Here is a 20,088-nt window from a genome sequence, read left to right as displayed (position 1 = left end):
AGGTTTTGGTTAAGGATTAAGGTTATAGTTAGGCCTGGAATGGAGGGCTGGAGCCTCTGCTCTGGAAACGGAGATGTGTTACCGCCACAAGTGGTAATCTGTTAGATTCAATTGAGAATCCGGATCGTCTCAAAAGGATGTGGAAGGGTACCTTTCACGTTACTATGCAATGCCTCGGGCCGTTACAAATCGTCGGTATGTGACACGTTGGGAATGAGAATGCTCTAACACCAGATTCAGGCTTTTGAACTGAGCTCTGATTACAAGCCAGATGGAGCCTCTTCTCTTTGGTCTGGAGAATGCAGAATTCATGTTTTACGAAAAGAATCTTAAATTCAAAATTGACATTTTCCACTTAGTCTTATTACATTTTCAAAGAGGTTAGGTCAAAAGAAGACGGCGGTGTTTCTGGATCATTTTCATATATGACTACGTTTTTGCAACATACATTTTTAGATGACGCAGTCGTCTCACAGACACTGATTTCTGGAAGTGTTTCTGAGTCCGTGCAGTGATTTCTATGACAGAATCATGCAGTCCTGCCCGAGCAGCCAAAGATTACAAACAGTTTTGATTTATGGACTTGTCCCTTGCGCACAGAGATTTCTCCAGATTCTCTGGATGTTTTGCTGATACTATGTAATATACATGATTAGAACTTCAGTTTTGCAATTTTACATTGCAGAACAATATTCTATAATTAGGATGAAGTTCCACAGCTTGCAGACACAGTTTTGTTTGCAGATTGGGGAATCTCTGTCAATCTTTGCCTCTGAGAAACTCTGCCTGTCAAACATGCTCTCTTTATAGTTCAGTTCAATTCAGTTTTATTAATATGGCACCAAATCACAACAATACAACTTTATGCTGTAAGGTAAAGACCCTACAATAATACAGAGAAAACCCTAACAATCACATGTAGCCAGTGTTGGGAAGGTTACTTTTAAAATGTATTCCATTACAGAATACAGAATACATGCCCCAAAATGTATTCTGTAACGTATTCCGTTACGTTACTCAATGACAGTAACGTATTCTGAATACTTTGGATTACTTAATATATTATCATGCTTTTTACAACAACGTGAATGTACTATTGCTGTGTGATTTATTACTATTACTGAAGGTCCGCGACTCCGAGCTGTAGTAAAGGGACCTCTGACTAATACGGCGGGGTCCCTGTCGGCTCGTAGCCGAAAAATAGCTTTACTTTGTTGTGTGGGTCAACTTTTCTTGCGAGAGACAGAGAGAGACATTGAAAGACTGCTCCAACGGAACTTATTGTTTTCGGAGGAAAACACGAACACGGTGTACAGTCGAGTCTTAATAGCTTACTTACAACTGGGCTCGTCAGGCACTCTTCTTGGCTGAAGTGGTTATTATTATATTTACATGCTTCCAGCTCCCGTTTTTCCTCGATGACAACTCCAACCTTTCCACTCCCCTTTTTGTAACTGTATTCTGAATACCACCTTTTTAAACGGTAACTGTAACGGAATACAGTTACTCATATTTTGTATTTTAAATACGTAACGGCGGTACATGTATTCCGTTACTCCCCAACACTGCATGTAGCCCATGTGTAATCACTTGCGTGACAGTAGAAAGGAAATATGCTTTTTAACAGGAAGAAACCTCCAGAAGAATGAAGCTCAGGGATGGGCGGCCATCTGCCGCTCGATGGTCCAATCATTTTACTGACTTGTTGAAAGTTCACCTAATTAGTTACAAAATGTTCCTCCAGCTGTTTCTTTTTAGTACCACTTAATTTTCCAGCCTTTTGTTACCCAACGTTTACTGCCAAATTCAAAATGAGCTAATTTTTGTTTTATGAAATAAAAATGTCTCACTTTCAAAATGTCATGTTTTCTGCATTTTACTGTGAATAAAACATGGGTTTAGAATATTTGCAAATCGATGCATTCTGTTTTTAGTTACATTTTTCAACTTTTGTGTTCATTTAATTTTTGTTTGGGTGTATTGACGAAAAACTACTTTGGTTTAGGGAAAGATTGTTGCTTAGGATAAAATATTAACCCTGCATGTTAAAAAAAACAAAATATGCATGTCATCTATGTCCATATGTCGAGGTGAGAGTAAGAGACACAGTGCCAATGAAAACGGCAAAGCTGTGCACGTGTTTGAGACTCCATTGATAAAACAAAAGTATTAGACTTGCTGGGACAAACAGTAGGTTGGTACATTAAGACCAAAATGAGCCTCAGTGAGGGATACAGAGCACTGTGTTATGTGGTAGTATTAAAGTGGGGGGCTGACAGTTTTTTCATGCTGATGAGTAACACACAGATAGTCATTGGATGGACTAAAACAAGGAGTATAACCTTTCAACTTGGGGAAATGCAATCCGTTGCAAGGTGATTTTTTTGGTGATTAAAGAACTACTTTTGTCACATCAACAGAGCTGAAACAATAGAATGAGCATCACGTCACATTAGGGCAGAAAGATTTGGGAAATAAATGGCCTCAAAAAGGAAATTTAAATGATCAAAGTGGTGGGAGATTGCCTGAGAAATATTTGATAGAATAACCTACTTTTTAGACTGACTTGTGACTACAAAGCACAAATGGGAATTCATTGATTCCCTTTAAATTTCCAAACAGATGTTTAGCTCCAGCATGACTGATTCATCTAAACAGTTTGCAACAGCTCTCCAAACTGAATACTTACTGCTATTAAATCTGCATAGCTTGCGCTTTTTTTGTAGAATGTGAACCAAATTGATGATATATTAGATTAATGAGCAGAATTTATCATGTGAAAGAAATATCTATGATTAAAATTCTTCTCCTATTACTCTGCTTATTCTTATTTTTCATTGTTCCCACCCCACCCCTCTCCTCCACCTTTACCTGTTCCTCCTGATCCTGCATCATTCCTGGCTGTTCTGTATGCAGTTCCACTATTTCCTGTTGCAAAGCCGCTACTGACCCCTTCCCCTCTGCATACAACTTGACTCGAACAGGAAGCAACAGAAATGAGCAAACATCGATGAGTCTGATCTCTTAACCTGTATGTGTGTTGACAGCCAAACAATCTGCAAGAGGTAATGAGAGGTAATGCTTGATGTGCTGGCCTCGTGTACACGGCAAGATTTTACTTCCATTTGGATATATTCGTGGAGATGTGTCACAACACTCAAGCATCCACACAGCTACATGTCACAATCACATCCTTTCACAAGCCAGCACTTTAATGTACGCCACTCGGGAAGTTCCCAACAGTGTGTGTCGACGTCTGGATCAATCTGACTCCGAACGATCTGATCCAAGGTGAATGTTCTCTCCGTACTGACCTCTTTATCCATCTCGCACGACACAATGGAAAGTGATAGCACCTGGAAGGCCACGTCTGTGTATGTATGAGTGTGTGTCAGCGTGCTGTAGAGTATAAGATCTGGCAGGTAGTGAGGTGAGCAGTGTGGAGGACATGCTATCAGTCGAAGTGGAGAAGGTGTATTCTCTGAAGGCAAAGATTCACATCAGGAACAGTTGTGTCTTTTATTTCCTGAGGTACAAAATGTAACGGTAGTAGACCAAGGCGGTAGTTTCACTATTATTTTTTTAGTACAGTAGGGTACTGTGCAAAAGTCTTGAGCCACCCCTCATTTTTTAAAATTTTGCTTGGAAAATGAGGAATAAGTTTACTGAAACATGCCATCACAGATGAAAAGATAATAAGTAAAACAGAATTTGTACAGTTTTAACAAACTTAAAAGTAAATTTTTGGTATGACCACCTTTATTCTTCAACACATCGTGAACTTCTGTGAACAAGCTTTCTGGTAGTTTCTTTAAGTAGTCTTGAGTAAATGTTTTTGAAGGCTTCTTGAAAGACATTCAAAGCTCTTCTTTGGATGTTGGCTGCCTTTTGTTCTCTTCTCAGTCAAAATGATCCTAAACTGCTTCAACAGTGTTGCCGTCAAGGCTCTGGACAGACAATCCATGACTGATAGGTGAGTCATGCTGAGTGTTTTTCTATTCAAAACACTCAGTGTTGAATAGAAAGTGTAACATGGGGCGACCGTGGCTCAGGGGGTTGGGAGGCGTATCTGTAACCGGAAGGTCGCCGGTTCGATCCCCGCGCTCTCTGTCCTGGTCGTTGTGTCCTTGGGCAAGACACTACTGGTGTTGGCCAGAGGGGCCGATGGCGTGATATGGCAGCCTCGCTTCTGTCAGTCTGCCCCAGGGCAGCTGTGGCTACAACCATAGTTTGCCTCCACCAGTGTGTGAATGTGAGAGTGAATGAATAGTGGCATTGTAAAGCACTTTGGGTGCCTTGAAAAGCGCTATATAAATCCAATCCATTATTATTCAGGTTCTATTTTACTGCACTGGCTGAGCGTTTGGGATCATTGTCATGCTGAAAACTGAAACTGTTGCCAATCAGATGCATGGTATCATGGTAAGATTGGCTTCTTAAGGAAGAGACCATTTCTGATTAGGCTTCAGCAGAATCTTTGCTAGGTTGTCTGTTATGTATTGACACAACACCTTTATACCTTGAGTGCGGTGTCTTTTTATGCTTGAATAATTCATAGGTCACAGTTATGTGGTTTAAAAAAAAAAGAAGAAAAAAATCCCTGAAAATAATCAGCTACAAGAACTAGACTGAAAACTAGTGAAAAAGCAGTCGATATCCAAAGAAACATTTTTAAAGTCCTCCTGAAAGCCTCGAGACCTCTTTTAAAAAATTACCAGAAAGTCTGGAAACAAAATATAAAGAAACGCAGGATGGCTCGAGACTTTTGAACAGTATTGAATATATAACTTTAAAGGTCAGACTCTATTTTCTGTTTCACACAAATATCAGACAGACTCTTCCGGGTCGGTCATTTCATTTAAATTAATTAATTAGACTGCATTTCCCTTTCATAGCTACCAATATGCGAAGGACATCAAACTATTTTCCTGGGGTGCTTTAGTTCCCCCTGGAGTACCCCTCGAACTTTTCCCTTGTTAACATTTCTGACTGGACTAATTTATACAAATAACACAGTCTACATTCAGCAGTTGCACGTTTCATGGGTGGAGAAACTACCACCACTGACAAGTTGGTGACAATTGGTGATTTACAGTATGTACAGTCACATGAAAAAAAATAGCTTTCCCAGGTTTCAGTGCAGTCCTAGGAAAAACTAAGTATACCCTTACTGCTTCCTCAGGAATTCAGAGGGTAAGTAGCAGCCAGATGCTACGGGCTTGAGTAAATGATTGACATCTAGTGTATACACTTCTACAAAAGCAGAAAAGTTTTCAGTTTTCCGGTCTGGAGCATTAAGGTGTATGTTAATACAACGCCACAATCTTCTGAGGAGTGGACATCCCAGCAACTCCAATTCACCCCAAAGTCAGACTCAGAGAAACTGCAAAAAAAACTCTGTAGATACAAATCAGACTCCACAGGCCTTAGTTAGCGTGTTATGACAGTACAATTAGAAAAAGCCCAAACCAGTATGGCCTGTTTGGATAGGTTGCTTTTCTCAAAAAAATGAACATGGCAAAACAACTTAAGTTTGCAAAGTTTATCTGAACAAATCACAAGACGTCTGGAATAATGTTCTTTGGAAAGACAAGACCAAGGTGATTTTTGGCCAGAATGCACAGTCTATGTTTGGAGAAAACCACCACAACTCGAAACAGCATATCAGCGAAAACACCTCATGCTAACTGTCAAGCACGGTGGTGGCGGGGTGATGATTTGAGCCACAGGACCTTGGCCCATTGCAGTCATTCAGTCAGCCATGAACTCCCTAAAGCTTGGTTCATGCAACAGAACAATGATCCCAAGCAGACCAACAAATCTATAACAGAATAGCTGAAAAAGAAAACAACTAAGCTGTTGCAATGGCCCAGTCAAAATCCACACATCAAAGGTCGTGGTCAGACCTTAAAAGAGCTGTGCATAAAAAAATGAGTGCAAAAATCAATAAATTGAAGCAATGTGTAAAAAATACTGGGGCAAAATCCCCCAACAAAGATGTGAGAGACTGACAAAATCACAGAAAAAAAATTCAAGTTATTGCTGCTAAAGGTGGTTCTACAAGCTTTGAATAATGGAGTGTACTTGGTTTTTCACGGGACTGTGATACAGATGAGCTGAATTCATTCTAGGTTCACTATAGTTTCATTTGTCACCTATCTCACTGCACGAACCTCTGCCAGCAGTTTGTAGCCAACCCTCGTCCAAAAGGAGTTGCAAAGTTTGCACCATCACTGTGTACCCAAACCTTGTTTGCTAGCCCAATACTCTGATCATGTAGAGGGTGGCAGCTCAATACTAAGCCTCTCGTGGATCAGTGCTCTCATCATCATCACTCTTTTAGAATGACATCAAACATCCTGCTGCTTTCTTTCAGTCACCACCCAAAACACACGGAGCTGGAGCTTAAAACAAAACAGAACCGGCAAACTGAGAGCATTGCTCTGTGATGCATACAGTATCACATTTCACAGACGGTGTCAACACCATTATTTTCTAGTTCCTCTCCTTTGAGTCCTGTATTCAGGACTCTGCCTCCTTTATATTGAAATAACACCATATTGATGTAATGGTGCCACCATAATATATGATGAAGCTGCAGCACCAATTTAAAGAAAGATAAATGTGCTGGTTATAAGCACTCAGCCCCAGAACTCCCTGCACATATCACGTATCACCCAGTGGAGGTGGTGAAGGTTTTAAAAATGTATGTACTTTTCATTGTAGACTGAGCTTTAAAGTTTTTATATGTCTGTATCTATTAAACTGTACATCAGTCAAAAAATGGGAAGGACTTTACTTTCAAGTGGACCTATTATTCTTTTCTGACACACACACACACACACACACACACACACACACACACACACACACACGTGTGTGTGTGTGTGATAAAATATGGCCAGTTTTTTTTCTAATTTTGGATTTTTGTGAATGACAGTAAACATCCCTGTTCCTATTTTTCTGTTTAAGATGGCTATACCCACCAGACGATACCTACCTGGTAACCATACCCACCTGAGATGAACACACCCACCTGCTGTCCATACCTTGTGTTCACGAGGAGCAGTCGATCATAGTAAAGGAGGCTTAAAGTGAGAAGAGGTGCTAAAACTGCTTATTTTAGACAGTGGATGATCTATGGGTGTTCAATATTACAAAGGTAAAAAGAAAACTTTGACTTAAGCAAAGTTACTATATTTTTATTTTGACTCAAAACAGAGTCAAAATCGAAATATAGAATTTTTAATGGCCGTATCAAACCCCCTTCGATATATTACTGCTGCAGACAAACATTCAAATCATGTCACTGATATATGTATAGGACCATCCTTACTGATGTGCTCCAGACCGAGCCTGAACAAATCAAATATATTTAAGGTGTTCGAGCTGAATTTGGTTTTTCCACCTAATCACTCTGCCGTTCCGTAGGCCCTGTTCCTGAAATCAATGTGGAGACATAAGACGATCACAACAATCGAACAACATCTACAGGGTTCAGCATTTCAAGACCACCTTTGTCCAGCTTTACTCCTAGCAATGTTCAGTTAAGGTCAATATTTAATTTCTTTGCCAAAGCGGGCTTTTGCAAAAACACCTCCCGAGCTACCAAATAACCAAACCATCCCCCGTTGAAACTTTCATTTCTACAGCCACAGCAGCTGCAGCCTTTCAGGCCTGCTGGTACCGCGCTGTTGATTAAGGCCTGCGATGAGCCAACCTGGCTCTGGAGGCCTCATCCTGCAGCTCGACAGCCTCGCTGACTGCTGGGTTTCATCAGCAGGCTCTTGGGTTGTCACCATAGCGAGCACCGGCCACCTTCTGAGTCACTGCTCCTTCCATGACTCCAGTTTTACTACCCCGATGAGAGCATGACTTCACTTTGTTATTTTCAACCTGAATGATTATTGTACAAATTAAGGCTGCAGCAGAAGTTTCTTAAAAGTAATGGTCTATTTAATTTGCCTGTAATATCACTATCACAACATTACTTGCCCAAGCCCTCTCTGCAGTAGGCAATAGTCACTGCAGTTATGACACTAAAAACACATCATTATCTTTAAAAAACTAAATTTACATGACAATTATCTAATCTTTTAAGACTGTGATGACTTGCATAACTTGTATAATTGTTATATGAGATACGAGACACTAGAATATTTATTAATTTCCTGTATTGCATCATTTCACTCCTTACCATCTCCAAATAGCATCAGAATAGCCAGATCCACGGCCCGTTTCCACCCTGAGTCTTTCTGGATGGCGATGCCGTATCCGGTGGAGGCAAACACTTTGCCGCTCCCGATGGTGACCAGCTTACACCCCTCATCTCTGCCAGCCATGTAGTTTAGCACTGCAGCGTCATAGATGAAGGCATCCAATTTGCTGTGAAGGATGACAGAAGAAAAATGAGCTGGAAGTCAAAGCTGTGAAGCCACCTTCACCACAAATAGTGACAATGTTCAAATCACCGATTCATTATGTCAAATGGAGATTTTAAGACACTGAATCACAATCATCTGTGTCATTGAATGGTCTGAGAGGTTCCCTGTAAAGTACGGTGTGATTAGGCAGTAAAGAAAAAAGGCGGGTAAGTCATTTTTAATGATATGTTTGTCTCTGCACATTTTTGCATGTTGACCTGACCTGGTATCCACTGCACTGACTGCAAACTCCAAGCTATGCTTGTTTATGATTAATTGGTATTAATTCTCTTTTTTTCAGGTAACAGTTCATAAGAAATTGCAAAACACTGAGAAAATTTACAAGGAAATTGAGTTTCTCTCATATAAAGTGCTACAAGGCAAGACTGTGTGATCTTTTTAAGGCAGTAATAGCACAGAGGCAATTCAAGTAAAATACAAATAAAATATAAATTAGTACAGTAAACCAGGTAGGAGAAATTTAGGCCATTAACTCTTCTGTAATGAGGAAAGGAATCTATTTTAGGTTGTTCTCTTGTCATGGAAATTGTTTAGGTGTCATCATGTGATAGATAACACCTAAACACCGGTCATAGAGTTCAAATATAAACCTCGCTGTTTAAATGACCAATTCCATTCAGATGTGAAGAAGTAAAATATATCACTTTTGTTTCCAGTGTTGAGAACGAATCTTCAAGCCCAGTAACTAAACTGACCATGAGACCAAAGTGTTTCAGGGTCTGGGGTGGTGAACTGCCATGTTTCCTGTAAAACCTCTGCATTGTGTTCTATCCATATTAACCCTGGGTTAACAGATACAATGACATGACGGTCTTCAGATTGGTGACAAATCTCCACCAAGGGCCCCTCAGGGCTCCAGGACCTCTGTGCCCTTCATCACAGGTTCGTCCCTGTTCTGTTTTCTTCAGCCGTGGTGGGTGAAAGCGTTTGAAGACAGGGAGAGAGAAAGAGTGAAGAGGAAGTAAAGATGTTACCTAGCTTTCAGAGCAAACGCATGCTACGCTGCTATTCTGGGTGCCAGTGGCAGGCAGATACGCTGCCCACCCACATTACCCAGAATGCTCTCTTTTCCTCTGTCTCCCTCTCCTTTTTCCTTCATCATCTTTTCTGTGTATTGCATCAGTACAGGACCTTACGGCTCCATAACACAGTCTCTCTTCTCCCTCCTGAAATCTTTTCAACTCCCTCCTAGCGTCCCACATCAGGCCCGCTATCTCTCTGCTCCTCACCCAGTCTTCAGACTGTACAGGGCTTCGTCTACATTCTTCTGGTGGAAGCTCGTCATGTAGGCATGCATGTCCCGGTAGTTGTTGCGGATGTTGCGTTCTGTGCTCCCATTGGGCACCGTGCCGAACCGGAACGGCGGTGAGAATTCGTTAGGCTTCTGGAACTGCGGTGGGGGGTTTCGGGAAAAGAAAACACACAGAGAAAAGAGCAGTGAGCTGCATCAAATATCCTTTTAATGCACTGTTAAGCAGGACTTTAGCAAGCTTAAAATCAACTAACTGTTTAGAGATGTGAAGAATCCTTGGACATGTTTAGACAAATATGTATGACTCATCAGATCAAGTTCAGAATAAAGATCTGCAATTTATGTTACAAGCATAAAAATGCTGAAAAGATCAAAACAGCAGTTTTAGTTTCTTAGTTTTATTTCTTATTTAATTACTTGATGCAATCGTTAATTTTTTAATTTTTCTAGATTAAATGACAAATTCAAAATGCACATCAGTCTCATCCATCCATCCATACAGGGTTGTGTCCCCTTATGAGAAGCAATCTGTGCAATCGTTTTGCAATCAAGTGTGGAAAGATGTTGAGAGTGTAACACCCTCGACCTCTGGACAGAGGAAAAATAAAAATTTAAATGCAACCGCCAGGCAAGCATTTTTTTTATTTGTTGTAAGGAGGTTCTATCTATTTTTACTCTGTGACTGAGCTATTACATTAAACTACCAGTTACAATAAGCTAACGGCCCCATTCTGAAAAACCACATGTTGCACCTGCATCAAAACTAGCTACAGTAGCAAGTTAGCAGAGAGATCAAATAAGTTCAAAGCACTGAATCGAAACACTCATCCATAATATTTTGGGGGGGTTTTGGTCTCATCTTCCTCCCCTCACCCCCCACCGGTCACAGCAGATGGCTGTTCCTCCCTGAGCCTGGTTTTGTCGAAGGTTTCTTGCAGTTAAAAGTGAGTTTTTCCTTCCCACTGTGTGCTTGCTCAAAGCAGGCTGCTGTCTGCAGTAATACAGGCTCCTTAACTTACAAAATAAAGCACCTTTAGGTGGCTGTTGTTGTGATTTGCTGCTATATAAATAAAACTGAATTGAATGGTAAATGGTAAATGGCCTGCATTTGTATAGCGCTTTTCTAGTCCTAAGGACCCCAAAGCGCTTTACACTACATTCAGTCATTCACCCATTCACACACACATTCACACACTGGCGATGGCAAGCTACATTGTAGCCACAGCTGCCCTGGGGCGCACTGACAGAGGCGAGGCTGCCGGACACAGGCGCCACCGGGCCTTCTGACCACCACCAGTAGGCAAACATGGGTCTAGTATCTTGAATATTCATTCTAAATAGAAAAAGTAAATTAATACAAAAATAATAAAACAGACACTAGTTTCACTCCAAATTATGTAGCCCACTCTCACATGTGTTCACACCCATGTGCTCCTTCACCCCACAAACTATCACATTGCCTTAAATTCACACCTTTTTGTCTGACAGGCCTGACACCTGGTCAACGTACTCCTCCTGGATCATGAAGGCAGCCAGGTTGGCAGTGTAGGATGCCAGGAAGATGACAGCAAAGAAGGCCCACACTGACACCATGATCTTACTGGTGGTGCCTTTGGGATTCTGCACAGGGACAGAGTTGTTGAAAACCAGACCCCAAAGCAGCCAGATGGCCTTACCGATGGTGAAGGAGGGGCCGCCGGGCTCTGGGAGACAGAATGACAGGAGAGGAGGGGGAGGAGGAGGAGGATGCAAAGCAAAATGGGAGAAGAAAAAGGGATCAGTTTCACAGATCACAGGTATTACCTTGCTTTATCTGCATTTACTCATTGAAGGACTCATTTGATGGATGGGAGGAACACGGCATAGATTTAGCCCCATCCTTTAGTTTGTCAGTGATCGCAGGATGTGCTCTACAGTCAACATCTGTTCTTCCAGACATGGCAATGACAACCCACTGTTACACACTACTAACTCTGCTCCACCTACCTCTACGGGAGTATGACAAGGTGGCAGGAAGGATACACTACCTACCACAGAAATGAGGAGAGGGACGAAGGGAGGTGGGGGGGAGATGGGCGCACAGCAGGCTGCAATTACATATGCTACAGCTGCAGCAGCAGTACAGGACAACAGCCTTACACAACCCAGCGATTAAGTGACACAACCCATAAGACATTCAGAAAACAGCACTGTAGGAAACATTACTCCAAACTATTTTATTCCCTTCGGTCCTTGAAAGAAAAAAAAGGCTGTAAGCAGCAATATAACACTTCTCTGATTTTATCTTGAGAGGTTGCTATTGTGGCAACCTAATACAATCCTCAGAGTCAAACAGAGCGAGCATATAAAAGCTAGAGGGAAAAAAAGGAAACCCAGAATGAATCTGAGCCATTGATTTTGATAGGCAAGTTGATATGAATGGAGTGCTGAGACTGCATTTGATTCAACAGGGTAGTGTTGTTTGATACTGTCAGACATCATTAGACCTGACATACATTTTCAGTGTAAGGTACCAGATCTTGTTAACTGTATTCAGCAGTTTTACAACCGTAGATGTGGCGGTGTAATGCTGCTGTACTATTTGAGAACAGAAACGATTTTGTAATGCAGGAACAGAGGAGTCTTTGTTTTTGCGCAGCGATGCTAAGAATACTTAAGATCAGCTATCTGGTTCTTGCCAATGATCCTTTTCATTAGTGAAAGAGCTTAAGTGACTATAGATGCAGATAAGCACTCAAGACATCAAGTAGGAAGTCCCAGAGCTCCAGTTGAACTCATTCAGACGGGATTGTCAAAGTAATTTAGCACCTGGAGGGCTCAGTTTGAATGCTGCATTCAAGTTAACAAAGCCTGCTGGCTAAGACTGCATTAGAGCACATCAGATTGCCTAAAAATGTACCTCATTGTTACCTTTTAGCAGCAGGAATCGAGTGGGTCTGGGTTTGTGTGTTAATGGACGTGTGTGTCCTCTCACCTCGTCCGTCTGCCAGACAGCGATTGTAACCCACCGGGCTAAAGTACTCAAACACAAACACAGCCACTGCCGACACGATCAGCAGCATCACAAACATCATCACCCAGACGTCGGCACTGAAGGGCTCTGAAAGAGAGAGGGAAACAGGGAGGGAGGTTGTGAGAAGACAGAGAAAGGAAGTTCATTAAAGCAAATGAAAGTAAATTATAATATAACCCCCCACCCCCTCCTCCCCACCACCACCCCTCGGGTATCAACATGCCTATTTGTATTCAGACGCTATGTGCTTTGTGCTTGTCACATTTATGGATTTTGTCTGAGTTTCTGTGAACACTAACAAGCACCTCTGAAGAGAAACACTGAGAAGGAGGCACGTTTTCCAATTGCTTTGTAGTTTGTATCGTATATTATGGTCTGTGACAAACACCACAGTGTTGTAGCTGACAAAACAATCCCCACCAAAGGTTCACCAGACAGCTCTTCCTGAGCACTTCACAGTCAGTTAAATTTGTCCAATTTTCAGCTCTATAGTATTTTGCAGTTTCATTTTTCTAAGCACTTTCATGAGGTCCAACTCTTTTCCTTTCATTCTTTACATTACATCACTTTTTAAACAATAACAAATCAGCATATTTATAGTACTGTTTAAAGTCTTAACAACCCCTCATTTCATTATGTTTTGCTTAGAAAATGGGACATTTTCTTTATTGAAATGTGTGTAAACATATATGGAAATACAACATGTAAGTATATAAGGAAAAAAGAGTTTGTACAATTGTAATGAGCTTGAGAGTCGATGTTTGGTACGTCAACTCTCTTAGGCAGCATTTTTGTCATTTCTTTCTATAGGAATAGTTCTTTAAGTGTTTTGGGATCATTGTGATGCTGAAAACGTAATTATTACTTAATTAATTTGCCCATCAGACACTTACCAGATGGTGTTAGACGGTGGATCAAACTTTGATGGATGTTTATAATTCTAATGAATTTTGACAAGATCCCCAACAACACTTTGCCGAAACGCATCCCCAAACCATGACAGGGCCACTCCATCAGACCTATTGTCACTGATTTTCAGTCCAGTTCTTGTGTGTCCTTTGCTTAATAATGGATTTTGTCCTCCACTTGTGCAGTTTCCTCAAATATTTTTTGAAGTTTTTAAGTAATAGCTCTTTGGGAATCACCTTGTTGGTGCAAAAATATTTAATACCTGTTTTTTTGTAGATTCAACTTAAGAAATGAAAGAAGAAAGAAACGTGTTTTTGTAACAGGCTTATTATATTTTTACTGCTAGCGCTTTAAATATTATAAATAGCTAAACTAATAAAGGACAGAGGACCTTTTACTTTGACGGAAACATGCACTGGAAACACACTGCATTTGTCAAATCGTGAAAAATTAGCTGACAAAACAAGATGATTGTAGTTTCTGCCTACTCCTTTTTCACTTTAAAACATCCCAATGAGCTTTAGAACAACAGAAAGAGTGTCCTGATAAATGTGTGAAAAACGCCTGCCCCCGTGTGCAACATGAAATGAGATTCTCTGGCACAAAGGAAAAAGGACAGAACTTTAAGTTCCTTCTTCAATTATTAAGAAAGAAAATTCCTAAAAATGTTGAACATCTGCTATTCCATTAAACTTTCAGAATAACCTCTCCGTGGACCTTGTTGTGAGATTTTTTTGTCAGCTGCTGTTTTCAAGGCCATAAATTTATCATTTCTCTGTAAACCTGCATTGAATGCCAACAATAAAAATGATTCTTGAAACTTTTTTCAATACTCATCACTGCAGCCATACCTTTTTCAAGTGATTTTGACTGATATCTTGCTCCCTGTTGCTTTTTATGTCTCTGTGTTGTTAAAGTTGTTAGTTTTATTGCTGCCAGAACAGGTTGTTCACCATAAACAAGCAATGTACTCACCTAGTGTCATCTCTGTCTGTGATTCTGCATTTATTATGCGATACGAGCGTGTGTGCGCATCTGATTGTTCTTGATTGTGCTGTACATCTGCCAGGACCATCAGGTGTGTTTTTACTTACCTAGAAAGGCCGACGGGGAGACGGTCCCATTGCTACGGGAGACCATGACACTGATGCCCGTCTCAATGAAGGGCACAGAGAAGTCGATGACCTCTGACCTCTCCTCGTTGATGGTGAGCGAACCCACCGCCATGTGGGCGTTCTTATCCACTACCTGAGGAACAAACAGGCAGACACGGACAGGAGGGGAACATAGAAGCTCAGTGCTGAATATTCCCAGGTCTTTAAGGGGGATGGTAAATCAGTGCTATCATTTTTAAACTATCCACCATGTTTGCTAAGAGACCAACAGGCTTTTCCCAAAGATTGAAATCAGGAGGAAAAGGAGATCATTTCCACACTGGGTCAGAGCTGAACTCCCCACCAGCCCAGCCTCCCTCTAAGTGTGTACAGGTATATTTAGTCCAAAGTTTCTGGAGCCTCAGGCCATGAATAAAAAAGGAGGACAAAAGACTGTTAAAAAGGGATGTATGTACGCCAGAGTGAACAGGAATCCTGCATGCTGCTTGTTCCCTCTGTTTGTCACACTTCTTCATAGTGGCCCGCTCTCTTCTTGCTCTCTCATTCTGTTCTGTTTTCTGCATCTGTTGTCCTATTTCCCCCATTCAAATTAAATCATTAGCTGCTTGCTTAAGCATTTAAGGATGTGTACTAATGAATTTGTGCATGGGTGCATTGCACATTTGAATAGCACTGCCTCTATGCCAACGTACAACAGCAGCAAATATACACCACAATCTATGGTAACTGGTCTGGAGATTTACTTAGTTTACACTACACTGCACATCTTCACTAATCAATGTTCCCATCGTAATAATGAAATAATTCGCTCGATGTCATGATAAGTTAGGTCTGACATCGCGTTCATTTGTGAAGGCTGCATTGTGGTGGATGTGCAATGTGCAGGAGAGAAATGGGTCTTTCCTTGAGGCTGCTTTCTCCCTCTCTGCCTCTCTTGCCCAATCACTCCGCCTTTCTCTACATGCATTTTTCTTTCCCCATCTCTGATTAGGACCATCATAGCGTCCTCTTGAGTTTTTGTGGAGTTGATCACAGCCTCCCCCACCCCTCTCCCCACCCAAGGCCAAGCTATAGGGAACAAGTGCTGAAGCAGTGAGAAACCAACAGAGAGATGACGCAGTGTGCGAAAACCAAGCTGAAAGGGTTTGTTTTGTTTTTTTCCTCTTTTTAACGTCAAAAATTCCAAAACTTCTAAATTAACATGGAAAAAGTTTATTATCTATGATTAACTCAAAGATGTCAAACTGTTGCAGTTCTTTGCGTACTGTGTTTTAGTAACATTACAAATAGGCGATGATCAAACTTCTGGTTTATAAGAAATCACTGATCACAATCCAAACAGAGTTAGCACCATATGCTAACACTGTTCAAAAATCACCAGCATTTGCTGGACCAGGATTTCGGGCAAAGTAATGTCTCTCTTATTTATAGGTTATACATCAAAGGCCGTTCAAAGAACTACATTTTTGACATGGCCTCGATACTTGCAGACAGTTAAAATAATAAAACTGGAAATTTTGGAAAGTCTGGTCATTGTTCACTGAATCATTGCTTGTTTTTTTGTGTGTGCAGACAGGATTTTCTGTCTGCGTCATATACAGTTAGAGCGAAATAAAACTCACTATAAAAATAACCAATAATTAAACTAAAGCATAACACTTACTGACTGTAGCAGTATCTGTATTTGATTTCATACTTTAGGCACTTGATTGCTTAATTGATTTTAAAATGCTTAAAATCTGAAAGTCTGTGTACTCTAATGATATTTTCAAACAAATCATTAAAAATCTGGGGAGAATTAGAAAATAATGAAAATATGTTGAATAAATAAACATAAAGCATACTAAATACATTCAAATTGGGTCCACAGTCCCAAAGGCAGACTCGCAGACCAAAGACAGCCTGGGAGAAAACTTTGAAATTAACACGCTGCTATACATAACATACATAAATCTATGACCCAACCACAAAAGGAGCAATAAACAATATAGATAACATCACGATAATGGCAGCATTATGAAACCGATGGAGGTAAAATGTTCAGAGCAGGTTTTCTGTAGCCGAGCTCTGGCAGTTATTTCCTGATGTGTCCTCCAGCTGTTATCATGACCACACCAGGAATGACACAGTGTGGAAAGAAATAGCAGAGAAATTGCAGCAGTTTTATCATGATGCAGTCTAAATGCATTAAATTTGATGTCTCACTCAACGGTAAGGTTCAATCCATGTCACACAGCTTAGCTTTCATTAAATCTATCACATAATTGCTATAATCTCATACCCTGTACGTGTAATGTGCCAGTGTAATGCAGCCATCATTAATACACCTGTCGTTTTCCTACTGTGACAAGTCAAACATCTGTCAAGAAAAATGTCTGTTAATTAACAGACGTTAAGTGCTCGCCTTCCACTTAATTCTGTTACTCTTTTTGGATATCAGCTCTCACCAAATGTTACAACACTGGCTAATAAGTGACTAATAAATATTTATAAAATGAAAAGAATTACGGTCACCTGGCTGCCTTTTTAGGGCCTTCTAGCAAAGAGATGTTTCTGTAGAAGAGCTGTTTCAAAAATTATTTCACTATCTACAACAAAATGAACTGAACAAAACACTCACATATAAAATGTGCTGGTCTTACTGTTTCTTAGCGATCTTTGGGTTTCTGCTTTAGTGACACTGTACAGGTGTGAGTCATAGTTCATGTGATTTTGAGTCCTTATTCTACCTTTATGTTTAGTCTAGTGATGAGTTTCAGGTTTGCAATCCAATGTTTTGGTTTAGATTTGTGATTTTTATAAGTTGTAGCTCCTTCACTGTTTTCTGTGCCTGTTCCATGCTTAGTTATGCTTGTGTGTTTCTTTTATTTCCTGTTTTGCCTTTAAGGTCAGTTTTCCTTCATATATATATATTACTTTTGTTATCTGATGATCCTGATTGCTCACACTTGTCTCTCATTCTTCTTTTGTTTCTTGTTCCCAATCAGCTCAGGGTGTATAACTAGTCTTGACTTTTTGTTTGAGTGTATAACTACTCCTGTCTGCTTCTTTCGTCTCGTGATATTTTTCGTCTTTGTTCTTTTTCTGATTGCTGTGTGTTTCTGTGATCTCAATACTCTTTTAGATTCCTGTTATGTTGACTTTTATGGGGTTTTTTTGTTTTGGTTTGTCTTTTTGTTTTGTTTTGTTTTTCTTTGGGGGGGGGGGGGGGTGTTATAAGCAGTCAATGAATGGCTTGCATGTTGTTCTTGAAGCATCCACTTCAAGTCCTCTTTTATACACTCCACCCATGAAAGGAAAAAGTAATAGACTCATGAAAAGCAATGCAACCTCAGCTTATGATGTCTTGCTCTAGTTGCAATAACGTATCTCAGTGAGCTAACTAAGGATCCAGTAACACAGGCCGAGATACCAGTCAGTGACTCTGGCAATCACAGGTTGTAAAGAAAAATGTTTATTTCCTGATCATTTGTCAAATTGTCGTTCCAGCCCTGTATTCCAGCCCTAAACCTAACCTTCTCCCTAGCCCTAACCATAACCTTATTCCTAACCTTAACCACCACTTTGATGACGTTAAATAGTGTGTCCGCAAGCGATTTTAAGGAGAAGAGCAAACATGTGTAGACTGAGTCCAAACGGTTCTCACAGGTCCTCAGTTTTCCGATGTCGTCATGTAGGAAGGTGTTGGGTGCCTGAAAACGTAATATGTTGACGATTTGTCACCTAGCGTAAAATGTTACGCTTTGGGATGAGAACGTGTTGTTCCAGAAAACCCAGCATCTTCTTTGTAAACTAGAAGATGAAGCAATTTTCTAGCGACCGCAGGAGGTTTTGGTGCAGCACACCTCTTCACCTGGTCTTAGTTAGCAACTTCCACTTTTTGCCCTAGCGACCTGAGGTTTCCAGGGAGTTGTTAGCCTGTGCGACTGAGGACTGACAGACAACAACCGGCATGCAAGTTTGCCATGAAATAACACAAACTTACACAGAGATATACATTGAAAAAAATCATCAAGTATTAAGAGTCTGTGCACGTGGAATGGACATCACGTGGCTCTCAGATCACAACCATTTCATAATCAAAATAGTTGTCAATCAAATCTCTTACTAAGATGAAGAAAGATGTGCATTTGCTTTCTTAATCGCAATAACACAATCAAACAATCGGCCGCTATTGTGCAAGGAAGCAATGTCTGCATCAGAATCTGCCTATTTATGGTGCACCTTTTTCTGTCATACCTCATTCATGTTGACTAAATGAATGAATGAATGAATGCAAATAATACAATAGATGGTAGGCACCACCATCAGCAACACACTGCTACCAATGATGAGCTATACAAATATAAAGCACTGCAGTTATACTGTAAGTCCAATCGTTATGATGGAAATCAGAGAAAGAAATTAAAAATACTTAGATTTTGAGTATAAACTATCATTGTGTCTCTCTAATGGTTCAATAATGGTTGTATGGCGACGTCTCCAGTGCTTTTCTCCAGCATTCGGCCAGCTATGAAATCCACAGTGAGCTGATTTGCCAGCAGATCTGAATGAAATTGACCAAACTGTCCCGGAGGGTATTTTCAAGCTGATGCTTTCTTTTTTTCCCAGTGTTGGGATGAACTTAGAACACCATTGATCAGTTTTCTGAACAACAATACACTGCATTTATATCTACATCTGCCTACTGCAGTGCAACAGTATCTAAGGCAGTAATTTATTTTAAAAAGATAAAAAAAAACTAACATGGAATCTGGAAGAGTAAAAGAAAATATTCTCACCTCTCCAACCATGCCGTTCCAAGTCCCATTAACCTTTTTGCCGTGTTTGCCGTTGGTGACCAGGTAGAGGTCATAAGTAAACTTGACCGTCTTGGCGATTTTCTTCAGGATGTCGATACAGAAACCTTTGCAGCAGCGCTTGATGTAAATCCCTGAATCACCTGTTTGATTGCTGGACAAAGAGGAATAAATGCAAATCAGAGAGCAGGATAAAAGGTTTCACGAACTCGAGATCAAAGTTTTGTTTGGTCTGAGTACATAAAACCAGCAAATGCAAAAGAAAGAAGACATCACCAAGGTTTGGCACTGATTACCACACCTGGAAATACTAGGTTCAGATATAAACACTTTTAATGTGGATCTTTTCTTTTACTTACATACTTTTTAAGTTTGCTTTTACAATGCAAATTGTTGTTTGTTTGCTTTTTTTTTAGCAGACTTTTTCTGATTTTGCACTGTTGGATGGACAATAATTTCCTCAGTGATTAATAAAGTATTCTGGCTGTGATTCGAAACAAGGATTTGATTTAACTCTGGGAAATTAAAATTTTTACCATATTTTATGACCTTTTTT

The 20,088-nt window shown here is 40.4% G+C and overlaps 1 protein-coding gene across 2 annotated transcripts in view; it reads right to left on the bottom strand.

Annotated features, from left to right (window-relative positions):
- Window positions 1-20,088, bottom strand: part of grin2bb (glutamate receptor, ionotropic, N-methyl D-aspartate 2B, genome duplicate b) — a 136,830-nt gene that overhangs the window by 15,255 nt on the left and 101,487 nt on the right. For both annotated transcript variants that reach the window (XM_026170716.2, XM_026170722.2), the window contains exons 8-13: window positions 19,515-19,686; window positions 14,713-14,866; window positions 12,671-12,796; window positions 11,170-11,399; window positions 9,674-9,834; window positions 8,198-8,385 (exon numbers count right to left, since the gene is read on the bottom strand). In XM_026170716.2, the coding sequence (XP_026026501.2) occupies window positions 8,198-8,385; window positions 9,674-9,834; window positions 11,170-11,399; window positions 12,671-12,796; window positions 14,713-14,866; window positions 19,515-19,686 (1,031 nt within the window). The remainder of the gene's footprint in view (window positions 1-8,197; window positions 8,386-9,673; window positions 9,835-11,169; window positions 11,400-12,670; window positions 12,797-14,712; window positions 14,867-19,514; window positions 19,687-20,088) is intronic.

This window comes from Astatotilapia calliptera, chromosome 6 (genome assembly GCF_964374335.1).
Source record: "Astatotilapia calliptera chromosome 6, fAstCal68.1, whole genome shotgun sequence".
NCBI classification, from domain to species: Eukaryota; Metazoa; Chordata; class Actinopteri; order Cichliformes; family Cichlidae; genus Astatotilapia; species Astatotilapia calliptera.
Note: the sequence above shows the minus strand (reverse complement) of the source record. Positions and strands in the feature narration are given on the sequence as shown.